The sequence below is a fragment of the Pyrgilauda ruficollis genome, unplaced genomic scaffold, assembly GCF_017590135.1.
Source record: "Pyrgilauda ruficollis isolate IOZ18807 unplaced genomic scaffold, ASM1759013v1 scaffold62, whole genome shotgun sequence".
In the NCBI taxonomy this organism is placed as follows: Eukaryota; Metazoa; Chordata; class Aves; order Passeriformes; family Passeridae; genus Pyrgilauda; species Pyrgilauda ruficollis.
The window spans coordinates 588,074-605,556 of record NW_024527933.1 but is presented as its reverse complement, the minus strand read 5'-3'; the positions used below and the strand labels follow the sequence as shown (position 1 = coordinate 605,556).

The 17,483-nt window shown below is 52.7% G+C and overlaps 1 protein-coding gene and 1 long non-coding RNA gene across 2 annotated transcripts in view; one reads left to right on the top strand and one right to left on the bottom strand.

Moving 5' to 3' along the window:
• Positions 1-6,221, bottom strand: part of RXRA (retinoid X receptor alpha) — a 101,657-nt gene extending 95,436 nt beyond the window's left edge. The window contains exon 1 of the mRNA XM_041484049.1: positions 6,064-6,221. Within this exon, the coding sequence (XP_041339983.1) occupies positions 6,064-6,091 (28 nt within the window). The 5' untranslated portion in view covers positions 6,092-6,221. The remainder of the gene's footprint in view (positions 1-6,063) is intronic.
• Positions 6,222-7,246: 1,025 nt separating this feature from the next.
• Positions 7,247-13,710, top strand: LOC121362491. The gene is made up of 3 exons (XR_005956507.1): positions 7,247-8,067; positions 8,671-8,746; positions 10,780-13,710. It is a non-coding gene; the product is annotated as an uncharacterized LOC121362491 (long non-coding RNA).
• Positions 13,711-17,483: the final 3,773 nt, after the last annotated feature.

Sequence of the window (17,483 nt, the reverse complement as noted above, 5' to 3'; positions counted from 1 at the left end):
CCCAGCTCAGACACTCCCTCGTGCCTCAGTTTCCCACCCTGGATCTGTCTCATCTGGGCAGACGAGGAGTTTTGGAGGCAAGATCCATCCCCTGCTGATGTGCAGAGGCAGGAGCTGGCACGGGCACAGCTGCCACCAGAATTACAGCCCCAAGGTGCAACCTTGGAACTTTTATTGTGGATCACAGTAAGAGAAAAGGGAAAGAGAGGGGGGGAAAAAAAGCCCAAGCATTTCGTGCTTACCAATGGTCTGTTTGAACAGGATTATTTTTTAACTCCATGTTAAACAAAATTTCAAAGGAGAGGAGCTGCATTTGGGCTTAATTTGAGCCCTTTCTTCCCTTTCTCACAAGGGAATTGTTCCCTGTTTATCTCAGAAAACACCCTCCATTTTGAAAAGATCCCTCCCCTCTAAATAAAAACTCAGGTTGATTTCCTTGACTTTGCTTTGCTTTTCTTAAGCCAAGCCTTGTCAGAAAAGGCAAGTTCTCACAGCCAGTTTCCATCTCAACAATAGAGCATTTTCCCAGGCTAAATTGCTTCTGTCTGAAAATCTTCTGGCAGTTTGAGCTGGCTGGCATGTGTGGGGATCCTTCTGTAGGGTTTTTTAAATCCTTATTTGCAATATTATTTCATCCGCTTCGCGCTGCCTTGATGTTGGAGCAGCCTTTGGAGAGACACAACCACTCCTCCCTCCTCCTCCTCTGTCCTCCCTCCAGGCACACGCTTCCCTTTGAGGAGGAGGAGAGGGGAGAAATAAAATAAAAGACAAGCAAAGAGGAAAATGTCAGAAAGCTGCTTTTTGTGTGCGTGTCAAACGTTCAAAGTTATTCCAGAGTCTAGTCTTTAAATGTAATAAAATACAGCAACTCCTGACAAAATCAATTAAAATAAAACCACCCAGGCTGCCTCCCCTATTGCTTTGTAGCTCGACTGACTTGGAAGAGCCCACCTGGGCCTTTTAGGGAGCAATTAGGGAAGTGCTGGGATGGATCCCGTGCAGACTGAGCATCCCTCAAGTGCATGAGCATCCCTGACACTTCTGAACATCCCTGCACACTTCTGAGCATCCCTGCACACTTCTGAGCATCCCTGACACTTCTGAACATCCCTGACACACTTCTGAACATCCCTGCACACTTCTGAGCATCCCTGCACACTTCTGAACATCCCTGCACACTTCTGAACATCCCTGACACTTCCCAACATCCCTGCACCCTTCTGAGCATCCCTGACACTTCCCAGCATCCCTGCACCCTTCTGAGCATCCCTGACACTTCCCAGCATCCCTGACACACTTCTGAGCATCCCTGACGCTTCCCAGCATCCCTGACACTTCTGAGCATCCCTCCTGAGTGCCCACATCCTTCCACATCCCCCAGCACCCCTCTGAAATGCCCAGACCCCTCCACACCACAGGTCAGAGCAAGGAGAGCCCCAGTTCCTCCCCTGTCCAACCTGGGGATCAGAGCCAGAGAAGGATTAATTAGAGCCCAATTAATTACCCAGCTCTCAAAGAAGGTCCCTGCAGCACTTGGCCAGCAGGGGTTTGAGGGATCCCAGGTTTTGGCTCAGTGGAGGAGCCCAGCTGGGGCACAGGGACCCCTCAGTGTCCCCACAGCATCACCACAGCCCTGTTCAATCCCTTGCCAAGGGCCACCAGCTCTTGCTGTCTCACTGCTGGGTTATTTTTAGCAGGAATGATTTGGGGATTTCAGGCAGCTGGGAGCCTCGGGGAATGCTCTGAGCACACACAATCCCCCGGAAAAGGCACCAGGATGCTCATAGGACACAGAGCCCACAGACAAGGCAGAGCCAAGGCACACCCCAAAGCCCTGCAGCACCCACAGCTCCTCTGTTGTTTCTTTCCTTAACCATCCTGCAAAAAAAAAACTAAAAAATCCAAAATTCAGCCCAGTGGCAGGGCTCTGGCATATGGCAACCCACCCCTGCTCCCAGAAAACAATGCTCAACAAAAAGGTTTTTAACCCATTTCTTAATAAATATTTATTTTTGCCTTGAAGATGTGGGTGGGACAAAGCCAGGGTGTATTTTCCAGTGAAATGTTTTGATTCCCCCCTTGTTGGTTTTTTTTTTTCCCCCTCAACAGGAGCAAAACGCCAATAATAATATTTGCAATGAATAACTCAAATTCTGTGGCTTTCTCCCCCGCTCTCTTTTAAATAAATAAAATACTCTAAATTTGAGAAACACAAACGCTCCCTCCAACACAGCAGGACGACGTGGAATAAACTCAGGGACGCTCTGAGGATTTATTTCACTGTCACAACCCAGATTCTGGAAAAGGCAAAAAATTCCTTCCCAGCTTGTTTTGCATATGTCAACGAGGAGAGGTCGAGCCCCACAAGAGAGACCAGGACACAACCAGACTTCACCTCCTGCTCCTGCCAAGCCCTGCTCCAGCCCCTGGGATCCAACCAGATGTGGGGCAGAGGATTCCTCCTTCCCCACTGGGATGCTCAGATGCTTCCCACATCCCTCAGTCCTCTTCTCTGCAGATTGTCACATCAGCTGTTGATTTTTGAGGGTACCAAGAGCAGGACTGAGCATCGTGGTGAGGTCTCAATGCAGAGGTTTGCACTGAGGAGCTCCCCAGGCTCATCCCAGCCAGGGGATGCAGGATGAAGGTGCCTGAGGGATGCTCACAAAGCAGCCCCAGCCCCGGGCTGGCCCAGCTGGACATGCAGGGGGTTGTTTTGCTGTTTTTCCTCGGAAGTGTTGCTGCTCCAGCCCCGAGCACGGCACGGACAGTCCTCACCCCACATCCTGAGCAGCTGCAGCCGGGCCTGGCACGGCTGCAGGATGGGAAGAGGGACACACAGAGCTTACAACCTGCTGGAGGTCAGGCTGCAGGGTGGGAAGAGGGACACAGGGAGGTTACAACCTCTGGAGGGAAGTGCCAGCCCCGGACAACCATTAACTGCTTCTTCCCCCACAAAGATGAGCCTTGAGGGAGAGCTCCCCGAGCTCACCATGCCTGTTTTCCTCCCCAGAGATACCCAGGGAATGGGCAATGGGAAAGCAAAGCACTAAGAGGATTGTAAAAGGCAGAGAACAAGCAGCCACCTGAAGAAACGAGTCCTTGCTTTGCACATCAGTGCCCCGTGAAAGCCTTGACCTCAGCCCATGTACCCCACCACAGGTGATCCTCACACCACGGATTTTATTACATTTTCCTCCTCCTGGAGACCTGGCACAGCACAGAGGAGCAAAACCTGGACAGCTCTGAGCAAGCTAAGCCTAGCAAAGGCAGGACTGTAACTCCAGATGGCTCCAAGGCAGCATCTGCTGGACCCCGAGGTGTTTTAAGCCCCAGCAGGGCTGTGGAGGTACCTGTGCCCACACCCCTGTGCCAGGCTGCAGGTTGTCCTGGCAGTGGGATGGCAGGCAGGTGACAGCAGCCAGCCTGGGAGATGCCCAGGGACGTGCTGTCCTCACGGGGAGCCTCTGGCTGGCATCTGCCAGCAGCTCTCCAGAGGAGCAGGAAAATGAGATACTACTATTAAAAGTGCCCAGTGCTGGCCACACTTCCAGCCATGACATCAGCGGGGTTATCTAAGTCTAACCACGGGCAGGACTTGGCCAGGAAGCACCAGGTTGGCCTTGTTGGGCCAAACTGAGCTGGGATTTTGATGGGGACACAGTAATGGAGCGGAATTTTGGCCGTGTTGCTGCTGTTCCCCAGCTCAGGCCTGTACTGGTGTGCAGGGAAACAAACCCCACAAGCTGGGCTGGTTTTCTCCCCTGGGTATTTCCAGCACCAGCTCCCAAAAATGACACGAGATAGGGTTGGTGAAACACCCTGGGACCCTGCAAAGTTGGGACCTGGGGGGGTTTGGTCCATCCTGCCTCTAAAGAGGCCCCATGGCCCGTCCAGCTCTGCTCTGGTTTCACTGGGAAGCTCTCAGCTCACATTCCCTCAATCCTACAAACTGCTCACAAGCTTTCAGACACTGCCTGCACTGCCCAGAGCAGGACCAAGATCTCCCCCTCCAAAACCTGCAGCAACCACTGGCCTTGCAGCCAAAGGGATTTTTCCCAACAATCAGTGACCAAAGACCAGCACATAAAGTTTGGGAGGCTCTCCTCCAGCACAATCCCAGACCACACACCCCAAACAGCTCCCACAGCCAGATGGATTTTGTCCTGAGACCAGGATAAGAAGTTTTAACCTCCCCCAGAGGGCTGTCCTGGGGGGCTGCCCTGTTTTCCCTGGGGATGGGTGGCACAGCCCCACCATGCACACATTTCTAAATTTCTAATCAGTTGTTTTCCACTTGAACCAGCGTGAAAACCCTTCCCCGAGCCAGCAATCACACACTCTCCCCCTCCTAGCCCCTCAAACCACCCTGACTAATAACAAAATGTAGTTTTTAGCATTTACAGCATAACAGGAGAGTTCAGGACTGACAGAAAAGACTGTTAATGTACACAGAGGCCTGAGCCTGCCCGGATCAACAGAGATTTGGACTGCCTTCCACAAGAGCATCCAAGGAAATGTGAATCCCCCAAAAAGCCACTCCTAAGGTTAAACCACTCCAGTGGGGCAAGAGAGGCACCTTCTGCTGGGATGAGCCCCAAGAGCTGCACTGGCCCCAAGGAAAAGGAGCCGGTTTGATTTGGAACCAGGGACACACGCTGCAGGTGAGATGCTTTTGGCCCCAGCAGCATCTCCCAGCCCAGACAACAAGGGGCACTGTGAAACAGATTTTTGGGGCCACGGAGATGCCACCTACAGCTCTGCCAGCCCACAGGGCCAGGGTCTCCCTGCCAAAGCCCCCAGACCACCACAGCCCTGGAAAGCCTCTCAGCGGGCTGGGCTTGCGGGAAACCTTGTGACGGTTGTTTGTATTTATTCTGCTCTTTGAAAGGAATAACCGAAATTGCAATTTGTCAACAAAACAAGCAAAAAAAATAAAAAATAAAAAACCAAAACACATTAAAGGAAAAAAAAACAAAAAACAAGAGGAAGAAAGAATCAAAACACACCACCGGCAGGCTGGAGAGGCTGAGCACAGATTTAAAGCCCAGAGAAGCCAAAGGGACGGACTCGCTGGCCATGGCTCGCTCGGCAGGAGGCTGGGAGCCACCGGGATGAGCGGGGACAGGGATGGCAGCACTCGCCCCTCTTCCCCCGAGCCCGGGCTTGGCGCCAGGCCACTCCGCTCAAACTTTTCTTCCCCCCACCCCGAGCACCGAGCTCTGCAATATCACTTCTCCTGGAAGCGAGACGCAGGAGGCATTCGCCCTTACAAGCCAGGACTTGACTCAGTCACCGAAACGATGGCAAACTCCGGTTGGAAATAGGTTTTAAAACGCAGCTAAAAGGAGGAGAGGGAGGGGCGGAAAAAAAATAAATAAGAACAAAAAGGCAGGAGGGTCCCAACAGCGGCGGGTCTGGGAGCCGGCGATGCGAGCGGAGGGGCCGGGCGCTGCCTCCCCCTGCCCGGCTGCGCGCCCCGGATGCCGCGGGGAGAGGAAAAAAAAATTTAAAAAAAAAGGAGAAAAGTCAAAAATTAAAGAAAAAAAAAATAATAAAGCGAGGAGGAAGGCAAGAGGGGGAAGCACAGTCTGAGCGCTGCCGAGCCCCGAGCAGAGGCGGCCCCGGGCGGGGAGGGGGCTCTGCCCGCTGCCGCTGCCCCGCTCCGAGCGCCGCTGGGGCCGCTGCCCGACCGGCCCGGCGGGGCTCGCTCCGGCCCAGCCCGGCTCGGCTCGGCTCGGCTCGGCACCCCGGCCGGGCCCGCCGTCCCCGGGGCTGCGCCACGAAATAAACAACGGCAAAAGCAAAAGAAAAATACCAACTCCAAGGCAGGGGCCGGGGGCAGGGGCCGGGGCCGGGCCGCCCGCCCCGCGCTGGCCGCGGCGCTCCCCGGGGAAGGGGCGAGCGCATCCCCCGCCCGCCGCCCCCCGGTGCGCGCTGCTGGAAGGGGCAGCGGAGCCGGGGGAGGGGGGAAGGCGGCAGGACAGGCGCTGATTTTATCGTCCCGAAGCACCCCGCCACCCCCCGCGGTAGGAAGGGAGAATCTCTCGGAACAGAACTCACCCAGCGGCAGGAAGTGTTTGGTGTCCATGGCTGGTGCTTAACTCATGCCAAGGGGCTCGGCGAGCGCGGCGGCGAAAACACACAGGCAAGGCGGGCGGAGGGGAGGGAAATCAGCGCGGGGGGGAGAGGGGAGGAGGGGAGAAAAAAAAAAAAAACACCCACGGGGAGGAGGAGGAGGAGGGAGGGAGGGAGGAGGAGGAAGAGGAGGAGGAGGCAGCGGGGAAGCTGCGGCCCCGCAGCGGCCCCGCAGCGGCGGCCCCGCGCAGCCGAGGCCGCGGAGTTGTGGCAAACTCCAACAATGTAACTCCGGCTCCGCGCCGGGGCCCGCGCAGGGGGAGCCGAGCCGAGCCGAGCCGAGCCGAGCCGAGCCGAGCCGAGCCGAGCTTAAAGTGATGGGGGAAAGGGAGGAAAATAGAGGGGAGGGGGAAGGATAAAACAAAAGGGAGGAAGGGAAAAAATAGAGGGGAAAAAGAGGTGGCGAGAAGGGGAAATTAGAGATGGGGAGGAAGGGGGGAGATGAAGAGAGTGGGGAGAGGGGAAAGAGAGAAGGAAAAAAGAGCAGAAATAGAAGGGAAAGAAGCGAGGGGAAAGGAGACGAAAAAAAGATGGGAAAGAGCAGGAAGGGGAAAGAGGTGAGGAAAGAGAAAAAATAGGGAAAAGAGGAAAAAACCCAAGCGGTGCGCAGCGCTGCAGTGTCAGGCTCGGGAGGGGGAGCCGAGGGGGTTCCCGGAGTGATGCTGAGCAATGCCAGCTGTGCCCAGCCCCGGAGCAGCCAGCCCTGAGCCCGCTGCCTGGCCCCGGGCTGTGTCACAGGGCGGGCAGCGCTCAGAGCACGATTTATTCCATTTCCCATCCGTGAGGCGCAACAAATAACTCTCTGTGCGTCTGTGCGTGTGTGTTTGTGTGTGTGCGCGGCTCCTCTGCAAACTCTCTCCTCCTGAGCAGCGCCCGTACCACCCCAGCAGCGCCGCTGGCTGCTTCCCAGAGCCCCGGCCCCCCTTTGCCAGGCAGGCCTCCAGGTTTAATAAATGATACTCAGCCCCGTAAGAATGTGTATTAGTGGCTTGATGGACCAGAGCGACTCCACTATGCATGAAGCATATTAAACATCCTATCGACCCTGGCTTTCCACGGCGGTAACATGCATAACAAACAGGCTGGGGCCACGCTGCAGCTGCTCACACACGCTGGGGAGCAAGGCTGGGCACTCAGCGAGGCTGGGGTGACACCAGGGACAGCTGCTGGGGGGGTGCTGCTGGCACAGGTAGCTCCCAGTGCCGAGCCCAGCTCTCCTGCAGTGAGCACACTGAGGTAGCTGGGACAATCAGGGATGTCCCAGGCGTTCTCCCTGTGTGGCAGATCCGTGGAACGCTCCCCAGCCTTATCTGCCCTGATTTATTCTTTAATTGGCAAAGCGTCTCGTGCCAGAAATTATTAGCGAGCGAGCAGCTCCTCCTGGAAAAGTGAGGCCTCTTATCTGCCATCGCCGTATCCCTGCGTGCTCCTATCACTCCATCTCCTGCCTGTCCCTGTGGGATCTCCAGCCACGCAGGAAAGGCTCTGGAAAGGCCCCCAAAACCTGGATTTCTCCTACAACTCTTCTGTTGTAGGAGAGGACAAGATCCTGCCCTTCCTGCAGGGCAGAGCCACGTGGGGATGGTTGGATGAGGGGTACACAGCTGGCAACACCCCAGGATCCCAGTTTGGGACCTTCACCAGCCCATCTGCTTTAGAATAAATATTCCAAATCCATTGCAATCCACCTGAAGAACAAAAACAGCAAAAAGGACCCATCTTGTGTCAGGCATGTGGCTGCAAACTGACATTCAGGTGGAGCTGCAGAAGTTAAAACTAAATAAAGCGTCTTGGATCCTTTTAATCCTCTGCTCCTGTAATTTCAGCATGTCCAAACAGATTTTGGTGTGTGTTTATAACTGGTAACTTCATTTGCTCCCAGGCTGGGACCTTAAATGCCAAGTTTCATCTCCAAGTCAGTTTCTAAGGGTGAGTTACATCAAGTCCTGGGAGAAAAGGGGAAAAAAAGGAAATACACGAGGAAATAAATGAAAGTTGGGGGTTGTCAGAAAAAGCAGGTTCAAAGTCTCTATGAGTGCAAAAATCACAGATTTCATGGATATCTGTGTACAGACTGACAGCTCAAAGGTAGAAATGAGTTTCCTAATAGACAAACTAAAGCTCATCTGTCTGATAAGGGCAAACACAGCTCGGGGCAGAGCTGGGCTCTCACCTGCCTGTCCCCTCCCCGCTGGGTGCCCAAGGCCTTTGGGGCTTTGAGTGTGTCACCAACACAGGGGATGGGGATGTGGCCCCAAAGCCCCATCCCAAAGCAGGCTCAGCTCCATGGCTGCAGCAGATCCCAGGGTTATCAGAGCCAGGGCTGCAAATCCACCTTTGCAGACTCCCAACACACGAAATTACCATAACCAGGACATTTCATGCTCCTCTCCCATCAAGCTGTTTAGAGCAAATTAAATTTCTCCCTAACCAGGCTGTAACAGTACATGTTAGATGTGGATCTAAATGTTAATTGCAGTGACAATAACAGGTCTGATCCTGCAATCCTTATTTGAGTAAAACCTCCCACAGAAGCCAAAGGAATTTTGCCCCAGAGAAGGCAGCTGGATGCAGTCCCACATTTCCAGTCTCTTGAAGATGCCAGAAGGTAAGCCAGGATATTTCTGTGATGTTACAAACCTTCTCTTTCCCTTTCCCCTCCCTTCCACCTCCCCTGAGTTCTTTAATGCACTATTAATTTAATAAGCTGCCTAATGCTGTGCTCACCTTCAGCCTCGCACTTCCCAGGAAGGACTTCAATCATCACGGGGGGGCACATTCAGATAATTTTGGCAGCTCGTTGCCTTGTACATCTGGTTGGTGCAGGGATGCTTGAAGGTCCTGTGCTGGATGGGAGAGCTGGCTTGGCAAACTGCTGCTCCTGTCCTCTGCACCCTTGGGGGATGCCAACACCCTTCAGCCCGGGCTCCTGAGGAAGGCAGGATGATAAAATGGGATCATTTAGGGAGTGCCCGGCCTCAGCTCTCAGTCCCAGCTCTCAGTCCTGGCTGAATTTGGCAGGGAGGGATGCTGTGTTCATCAGATAAACAAATCAATTAGGCAAAGCTTTTCCTTCCGTCCACACTGCCACCCCATTGGCATCCCTTTGGGGCAAAGGGATCCAGGTGCACGTGGGCCTCAGCAGGAGTCAGGCTCTGAGAGGTTTTGGGAGCTGGGACCACATTCAGAACGGGACACTTGGGCCCAGTGAATGAATTTGGAAATCACAGCCTCTGTGGTTTTTTTCCAAGTGTTTCCAGCTTTTCTTGTCCACAACCCTGAATTATCTGACAGGGCACAAAAGCAGAACCTGCTGTGCTTCCCCTACTGTTTTATGCCCTCCTGCACAGTTAGAAAAATAAAAATTAAATCTATTTTCCTGCCTGGCTGCATTTTGTTACAAATTAAAGAAAGAATAAATGCAAAATCTGACTGAGGAAGAATAGAAGAAGCTCGTGGGCTGTGTCTGGGTTCCATCTCCAGCTGCACTTGGGGGCTGTGACAGGTGGCCAGAGGTGCCATGATGTGGGAGCAGGGGTGGCTGTGGCCACTGGCCTGGGGCTTGTGGCCAGAGTCCCTCCCTGAGCAGGCAGTGTGGGACTCCAGTGACCAGAGAACCAAACCCAGCCAAAGAAAGACTCCCTCCACTCATGCAGAGTTTGTGGGAGGCTTGTCCTCACCTCCTGTAAGCTGCTCTCCCGAAGTCACCGCAGGTTCCAGGACCAGGATCTGTATTCCCTGTGTCTCCCAGCAGAATTACAGGAGAAAAGTCCCTCCACTGTGCACCTTTCTGCCTGGCTCTGCAGGGCTTCAGGACAGCACCTCCCTCGTGCTCTCGGGGGCAAGAGGAGCTCACAACCTGCTTTTCTTCCCACTAGGAAGGAGAGAAAGACACAACAAAACTTTTGGGGGACAGGTCAGAGACTCTGGAGCCTGAAAGTGGAGTTAGTCCCTGAACAGAGCCTTGGCAAGACTCTCAGCATCCCTCAGACACATCCAAACCCACCCAGCTGCTCAGGGGGCTCCTGCTGCTCGGGGAGACGCTGCAGGCACAAACCAGCAAAGCTCCAGGACAAGCCACTCGTGTCAGTGCTGCAGACTCCAAGTGCCTCGTTTTGTTTCCCAGCAGCACCTAACAGGCTGCTGATGTTTGTTTATGAAGTGAGGTGCACATGATTTATTTGAGCTGCTGGAGAGCCTCATTCCCACGCCCAGGACAGGCAGAGATGCTGCATTCTCCCCTCTTTTGGGGAGGGCTCAGATCAAATCCTCTCCTGCACAGGCAGAGCTGCACTCTCAGCTGCTTCAGAACTGGACATTAAACACTTGTTAGAGACCTCCAAACTCCAAGTCACGAGGCTGCTTTTCCTCTGCATATAGAACAAGTGTTAATAGAGTGTTCAGGCTCTTAAAACAGGTTTGGGGAAAAGGTCTCAGGGCACCTGGGCTCTGGTCTGGATCCAGCTTGAATAATCCTAAGGGAGGTTTCATCCTCTCCTCGTGCTTTTCTGGCGGATTGGGTTTGGCATGTCTCACCTGGCTTGCAGGGACAGTGGTTTAATGAACTGCTTTGCAAAATGACTTTACAAATGGAGAGTCTACTCCTGCCTCTTTTAACACCTGGAGATCTCTTTATTCCAGCTCATCACCCAGACTGGGGCCAGCAAAGAAAGCATTAAGGGATGGAAGACGAAACTCAGCACATGAGCTGTGAGATTCACAGAGCATCACCCATCCTGCCCGTGGCACAGCAGCCAAACCTTCACCTGATGGGAGCCAGCAGCAGCACAGGAACCTGGGCAGTGCCTGGGCAGCAGCTGGAGCTCACCCCAGCCTGCTCAGCGTGCCACAAACGCCACCTGATTTACACCAGGGCTTTTGAGGATGTGACTCAGTCACTCAGAGACAGCTCCTCTGCTGGCCTTCCCCTGGTCCCTGCATACAAAACACTTTGCAAATGAAGTGTGAAGATAATATGCTTTATCATGGGCATTTATTACCCGTGATTGTGGTATAAATCTCCCTCCATTCACATACATATACATAAGGTGTATATAAATATGCAGTATCCGGCAGTACCCAGAGCCTTTTTGATGATGTCAATGTAGCCCCCATAAAGATAGTGGGAAATGATTCATAATATTTATATGGCAGACATGATATGAACTGTAATAGCCTGTTGGGATTGAGAATATCCATAGGTCTCTGTCAGCCACAAATGTGATTTAAATATTATATATGTGGCAACTGTAGCATTAGTAATATGATAGCTGTTATTGATAGTGGTCATAAAATGCAGTAGTTTTGCACTGAAGAATGTGAAAAATAATCTAGTGGTTTTCCTAATGGTCTTCCCAGCAATGCACTGAAAGGAAGTGTACTTTCAATGCCTCCTTTTTTCAATGCCTCCTCCTCTCCTCCCCCCACCCCAAATTACCATCACATTCTCTCAGATTACTGCCAGGGCCATATTTTACTCTGCTGATGTCAGGTTGTGGCATCTCATCCCCCTGGGGCTGTCTGGGGAGGGCAAAGGGTCCCTGCAGAGCCCTGGGCTGTTGTCAAGGCTGGGAGGGTGGTGTTGGTGCTTCCTCTGAGAACACACAGCAGGAAAAAGGCAAAAAGCAGCAAGAGAGGGGCTCAGGGGAGTGGTGCCACTCTGGGTGTGAAGTCTGGACCGTGGCAAAGTGTCCTCAGCCAGGATAAATCAGCACAGCCCTGCAAAAACAATGCAGCCACGCTGAGTTATGGCCACTGGGCTTGCCAAGGGGGGTTCTGGCACTCAGAAGCAGGAGTGAAGCATCTGAATCCTCTTCCTTTCCCTTCCTGGCCTTCCACACCCAAAGGCTGCCCAGCCAGGGGTCTGCTGGAGGAGTGGCACAGCAGCAGGAGGGTGGATAAAGGCACCCTGAACCTTCCAGGTACATCAGTGTTCACCTGGGCCGGAGCACAGGAGAGCTGGGGTGACACCTCTGGCCCCAAGGGATTTGCTCTTTGGCTACCACACATCTCAAAAGCCTCCTCAGGGCACAGCACAGGGGCTGGTGGGAGCTGAGGGACCCCTGGGCACAAAACCAGCCCCACATCTCAGTAAAAATGTCCTTCCATCGCTTCCAGAGCAGCAAAGGTCACTTCCCTGCTGGCTGCCAGCCTGCATTGATCTCCCCATCTCTGCCCCTGGAACAAAAATAGAGGGGAAAACTGCTTAAATCCATGACAAACCACTGGCTGCCACAGCCATAAATTACATCAGTCCCTGGATTTCCCCTGTGAGCAGAACCAAGGGAGGGTGACACTTGCCAGGGTGGGCAGCCCAGCTCAGGGTCCCTTGGATGCCACAGCCTGGTCTCACCCAGCAGGGTCTGGGGGATTCAGGGGCCCAGATCACACCCAGAACTGATGTCTGGTGTCCATCCAGGGAGCTGCTTTGAGAAGGAGCCTCTGCCAGGGATGAGGTGTTGCTCAAAGGATGCTGCACCTGTCAAGGGGCAGGAGCAGCCTGGGAGGCAGGTGTTGGGATGCTGGCTCCATCCTTCCACATCACAGGGAATAAATCAAGGCAGTGATACGAGCTCCAAACACAGCAGACCTCAGGGCGAAGCACTGATCAGCTCCCTGGTGTGTAGCCTTAAAAAATAAATTAATTAGAGTTCTGTTAGCGGGGCTTTGCAGAGGGCCCCACGTGTGCTGGCACTAACGAGGGGTGTGGGGCTGCAGGCTGAGCTCTCCCACCCCTCTCCAAAGGGATTTCATTCCCCAGGATTACATTTAAATATTTTAAAGCTAACAGGACGCCCACATTTCAATTTCATCCAAAACACCAGGCTCTTGGTGGACAGGGCTGGGACCAAGGAAGAGCTTGTGCACAAATGGGTGAAATTGGGGTGAAGAAGGCGTGCTGATTTTTCCCAAAAGACTAGAGGGGAACAGCAACCCTCCCTCCATCACCATGGCCAGCCCTCCCTTCCAGATCATCTCCTCCCATGCCTTTTTAACTTTGACAACACAGAACATTTTATAAAAGAAAGCAAAAGTCTTTTTGAAAGCTGGAGTCCAGGTGTCATTTAATGTCAGTTTTCTCCATCATTTGCATTGCAAGGGACCTGATCTTCCTCTTCCCCACCCCGGTGTGAGGCAGGCATTGCTCCAGGGAAAACCATGGGCCTATTTCTGCTGTCGTTTCCACAAACATAAATCAGGAATTTACTCAGTTGAAATAAGTGGAGCTGCACCAGTGTAAAACCAGTGTGAGCTCAGAGTTACAGTGCTATAAAAGCAGTGTGAGGCTAGAATCAGCCTCGGTATTTATGGAGATGGTTTGAGGAAAGCCTGAGGAAATTAGTAAAATTGGGAGCAAACAAAGAGAGAGGAAAAAAAAAAAAAGAAAGGCATGTGATTTCCTGATGATTTGGCAAATCAAATCCTCAAGGCCAGCACTCATATTCCTTCCTCTGCTGTGATGCCTGCTCTGGTGAGCACTTCTGCCAGAAGAGCCTTTCTGTATTATTCCTCTTCTGGGTGACGCAGCTGCGAGATGCTCGCTATGGAAATGCCGTATAAAAATAAATTGAATCGAATTAGGGAAACAACTAAAGTAATTTCTTCTCTGTCCTCACATTAATCCATTTAGGTTGATTCTCTGGGTGCTCCAAAGGGGATTTGCATTACTATCCTGTCAGCAGCCACAGTCCCTTCCTCTCCACTCAAACAAGCCTCGGCACCTCCTAATTCGATGTCTTTTTATTATTCTCCCTCTCTGCCTGCCCCTGCATGGAGACTTCAAGGAGATTTTTTTTCCAGGGTGATTGGCTTCCCTGGCAGGTTGGATTAAGGCACGATTTGCTCTCAATTGCAACGTTTTAATGAGATTCATTTTTTTGAGTGGGGCTGGGGGGGGAAGGAGGACACAAATTAAGAGAAGGGAAAACAAAAACCATCTTGTAAATGAAATCATGATGTGTGAGGCCTGAGATCTAATGAGAAGCATATCAGTGGCAATCAGAGTTGCTAATGGAGCCTGTGCATTGATATCTGCTCCGAGGCTGCCACAGCAATTCCAGCAGCGTCACGGACACGGCGGAGCCTGGGCCCTCATCCCCATCCAGCACGGATTTCTGCTGCCCTAAAATTACACGTTGTGTTTGTGAGAGGATGAATTCCAGAAAGTCCCAGGGCCCGGGCTGTAAGTAGGTCAGGCTTAGAGATGTTCATCACCACGGTCTCATATGGCCTCGCAGTCTCCGTGCCCTGCGGCCAGGATGCAGAGCAAGCAATAAATAGCACAAGGCTGGGGGAAAAAGGCTCCATCCCCTGCCAGGCTGGGCGTGGGGACCTGTCCATGGCCTTGGGGACACCCCAGGGCTCCTCCCTGTGCTGTCCCACACGCTGGTGTGGCACTGGCTCCACTGAGGGATGTTCTGGTCCATCCCTGCTTCGTTCCCGCTGAGTCTGGCAAGGTGTGCTTGGGTATTCCCATAAGTAAAAAAGGAGCTGGATCTGCAAAATATTCCCTGCATTATCCCAGGAAAATCACCAGCACTGCCGTGAGGTGTAAGTAATTCAGCCCTTGATGCTGGTGAGGAGCCCTGCTCGTCTGAGCTGAGGGACAGCACTGCAGCACAGCCACCCCTCACTTCAGCTAGGGGAAATGCTGATTTTTTCCCTCTTCTCAGTTGATAAAAAACCCCAGGATTTTCCATGAAAACCCCAGAGTCACACTCAAACCGGGATGGTCCCCAAGGTAGGAGGTCTTGAACTTGGCTCTCTCCCACTGCCCCAAGCCCTGACCTCTGCACTGCACAATCCCCCATTTCCTCCTCCTCCAGAGCCCAGGAGGGTTTCTCTGCTCTGTTATTTCAGCCCTTTGGAATTTCCCTGCAAAAATGAAAGTCCACCAGAAAAATTCCCTCTTGGCTGTGTCACACACCCAGAGGGGCAGACACGGTGGGCTGTGGCTGCCCAGGATGCTGCGAGTGGATCTGGGGGCACAACCCCTGCTCCATTCTCCTCTCATCCTGCCCATTTGGGACATCCCAAATCCTGCAGCACCCCCAAAAGTGCTTTGGAAAAGCAATGCCTGGGTCATTCCCCTCTGCAGCTCTCATGCCTCTTCTCCCAGCACTGTGATTTCCAGGATGCATCCTGGAATCCTGACTGCCAGCTGCTGACACCGCACGTTTCAGGGAGAGAGAGGCAGCACAGGGATTTCCAGTGTAAATCATGGGACAATCCAACATAAATATTTCGAAAGAGATGGTGGGAGGGGGGGGTGGAGAGCAGCTTTGTGTGTGTGGGGGTGATTCTGCTGCCATTTACACGATGGGAAGTCGGACGTCACTTCCCAGCCTGGAGTGACCTTGGCAGATTCTCCCAGTTTTACTTGGATTTTGTGGCAGCGTCACCAAGAGCTGGGTCTGACCCCTGAGGTCCTGTTTAGCGAGCAAGGTTGGAATTCCAAGAGTCTCTTCCTGAAATTTCTTGAAATGTCTTGGTTTCCACCCCCAGCACTGACCTCAGCTCTCAGGGGTTTGTACCCCTGGCACAACTCTGCTCCACACACACAAGAAATCCCAGCTCAGCCTCAGAGTTTTTGGCACAGCCTGACAGTGAAATGTCCTGAAATGGATGGGCAAGGCAGGTGACAATTCCTGTGGCTCTTTGGGGACATCTGGGTTTGCTGCTGCTCCAAGCAGCTTTCAATCCTGCTCTTGGGTGCATCACTGAAACAGTTTGTGGTCCACCATGCTGTATCATCCTAAAGAAATTCCAAAAATACATCCCAGAGGTGCATAGGCAGAAGGGGAATCCTCCATTTCCAGACCCCAGTTCAGCATCAGCCACAGGAGATGTGCTTGAGGCAGGAAAGGTTGGCCTATCCTTGCTTCTGCTGCTGGAGTTTTCCAGCATTGATGGGGAACATGGAAGGCAAGGACCAGGACAGTTTTATTTCCCTTGTCTGCTTTTTCTCAAGGATCAATGATTCCAGGGTGCTTTGCCAGATGAACCCTGGTTAAGTGAGTGTATCTTGGCTCACTCAAGGCTGAGGACTGGCTCTCACTCAGACTCTCAGCAGGCACTGAGCTTGAAGCTGGGTTAAATGTGGTTCTGGCCTTTGTATCCCTCTCCAGTGGGCTGGGCTTAAAAACTTGCTTTTGGCCTTCTGAGTGTGTGATCATTCCCTAATTCAGCCTAAACACCTTCCCTGTGTGGGAGGCGAGGTCCAGCAGGGTGCCAGTCCCAGGGCCCCTGTCCTGTGGGTGCCACCCCAGAGTGCTGCTCAGGGCAGGGATCCATCCCCAGCACTGCCAGATGTGCTGCCTTTGGTGCCAGGCAAGCTCAGTCCTGCTGCTCCAGACTGCAGCAGGCTGCTCCCAAATAATCCCTGGCTCTGCAGCCACAGCTCAGCTTTACCCAGGATTTTGTTGGTGGTCAGGTTTCTCCACCAGGTGTTGCAGCATCAGCAGGGACGTGGCAAAAACCATCAAAGCCTGAGGAGAAAAATGGGGAGAAATGTGTGCAGGTCTGTGTGGACAAGGGGCTGTCATGTCCCTGTCCCTGTCCGTGTCTTGCTGCTCCCACCAGCAGCCCTTCCAGACCCTCCTCAGGTAATTAACAGAGCTCAGATCACCTCATCACACCAATGGGTACCCGCCCTGTTATCCCCATGGCTCCACAACATTCAAACCTCATTAGTTTTCAGTCCTGACAGGGGTTTCTAATAACCTGATGAGGGTGCAGCTGGACTTTGACATGTCCAAGGGTAATCAGAGATTCTGGGTCTGCCATGGAAGCAAAATGCAAAATAAAACATTATCAGAAATAACAATAGCAGTGTTTATGAGCTGCACGATGCAGGAGCTCAGTGTTGGGGTTGTTGCTTCATTCCAGAGAGCTCTCCTGCTAAATCTTTTCTAATATTAAAGCTGGCTCGATAGGGTCCTGCTCCCTGGTTGAAACATCAATATTACTAATAAATAGAAATAACAAGTGAGGTAAAGGGCCAGACCAGCCTGACCTGCTTTATGAATTAATGTAGTGAAAACTGGCCTTTTTCCTCCAGCCTTTATATACTGCAGGCACATATATGAACATTGTACACATTTATTGGACATTAGAGCTTTGGAGTACAGCTGGAGCCATGCTGTAACCTAATTTCTGTGCCAGGGAAAAAGTGGGAAAGGCCCAATGCACAGCCCCCTTTGGCTTTCAGGATTGCTATGAGTGAAATCACCTCTCCCAGGCAGGATTTTTGTCCAGGGTGGATCCCCTCCAGCCCCAGAGCTGAGGGGTTTCTGTGGGGTCCAGGGCTTCTAGTGTGCAGGGATTTTAGCTGGAGTTTGTGGGTC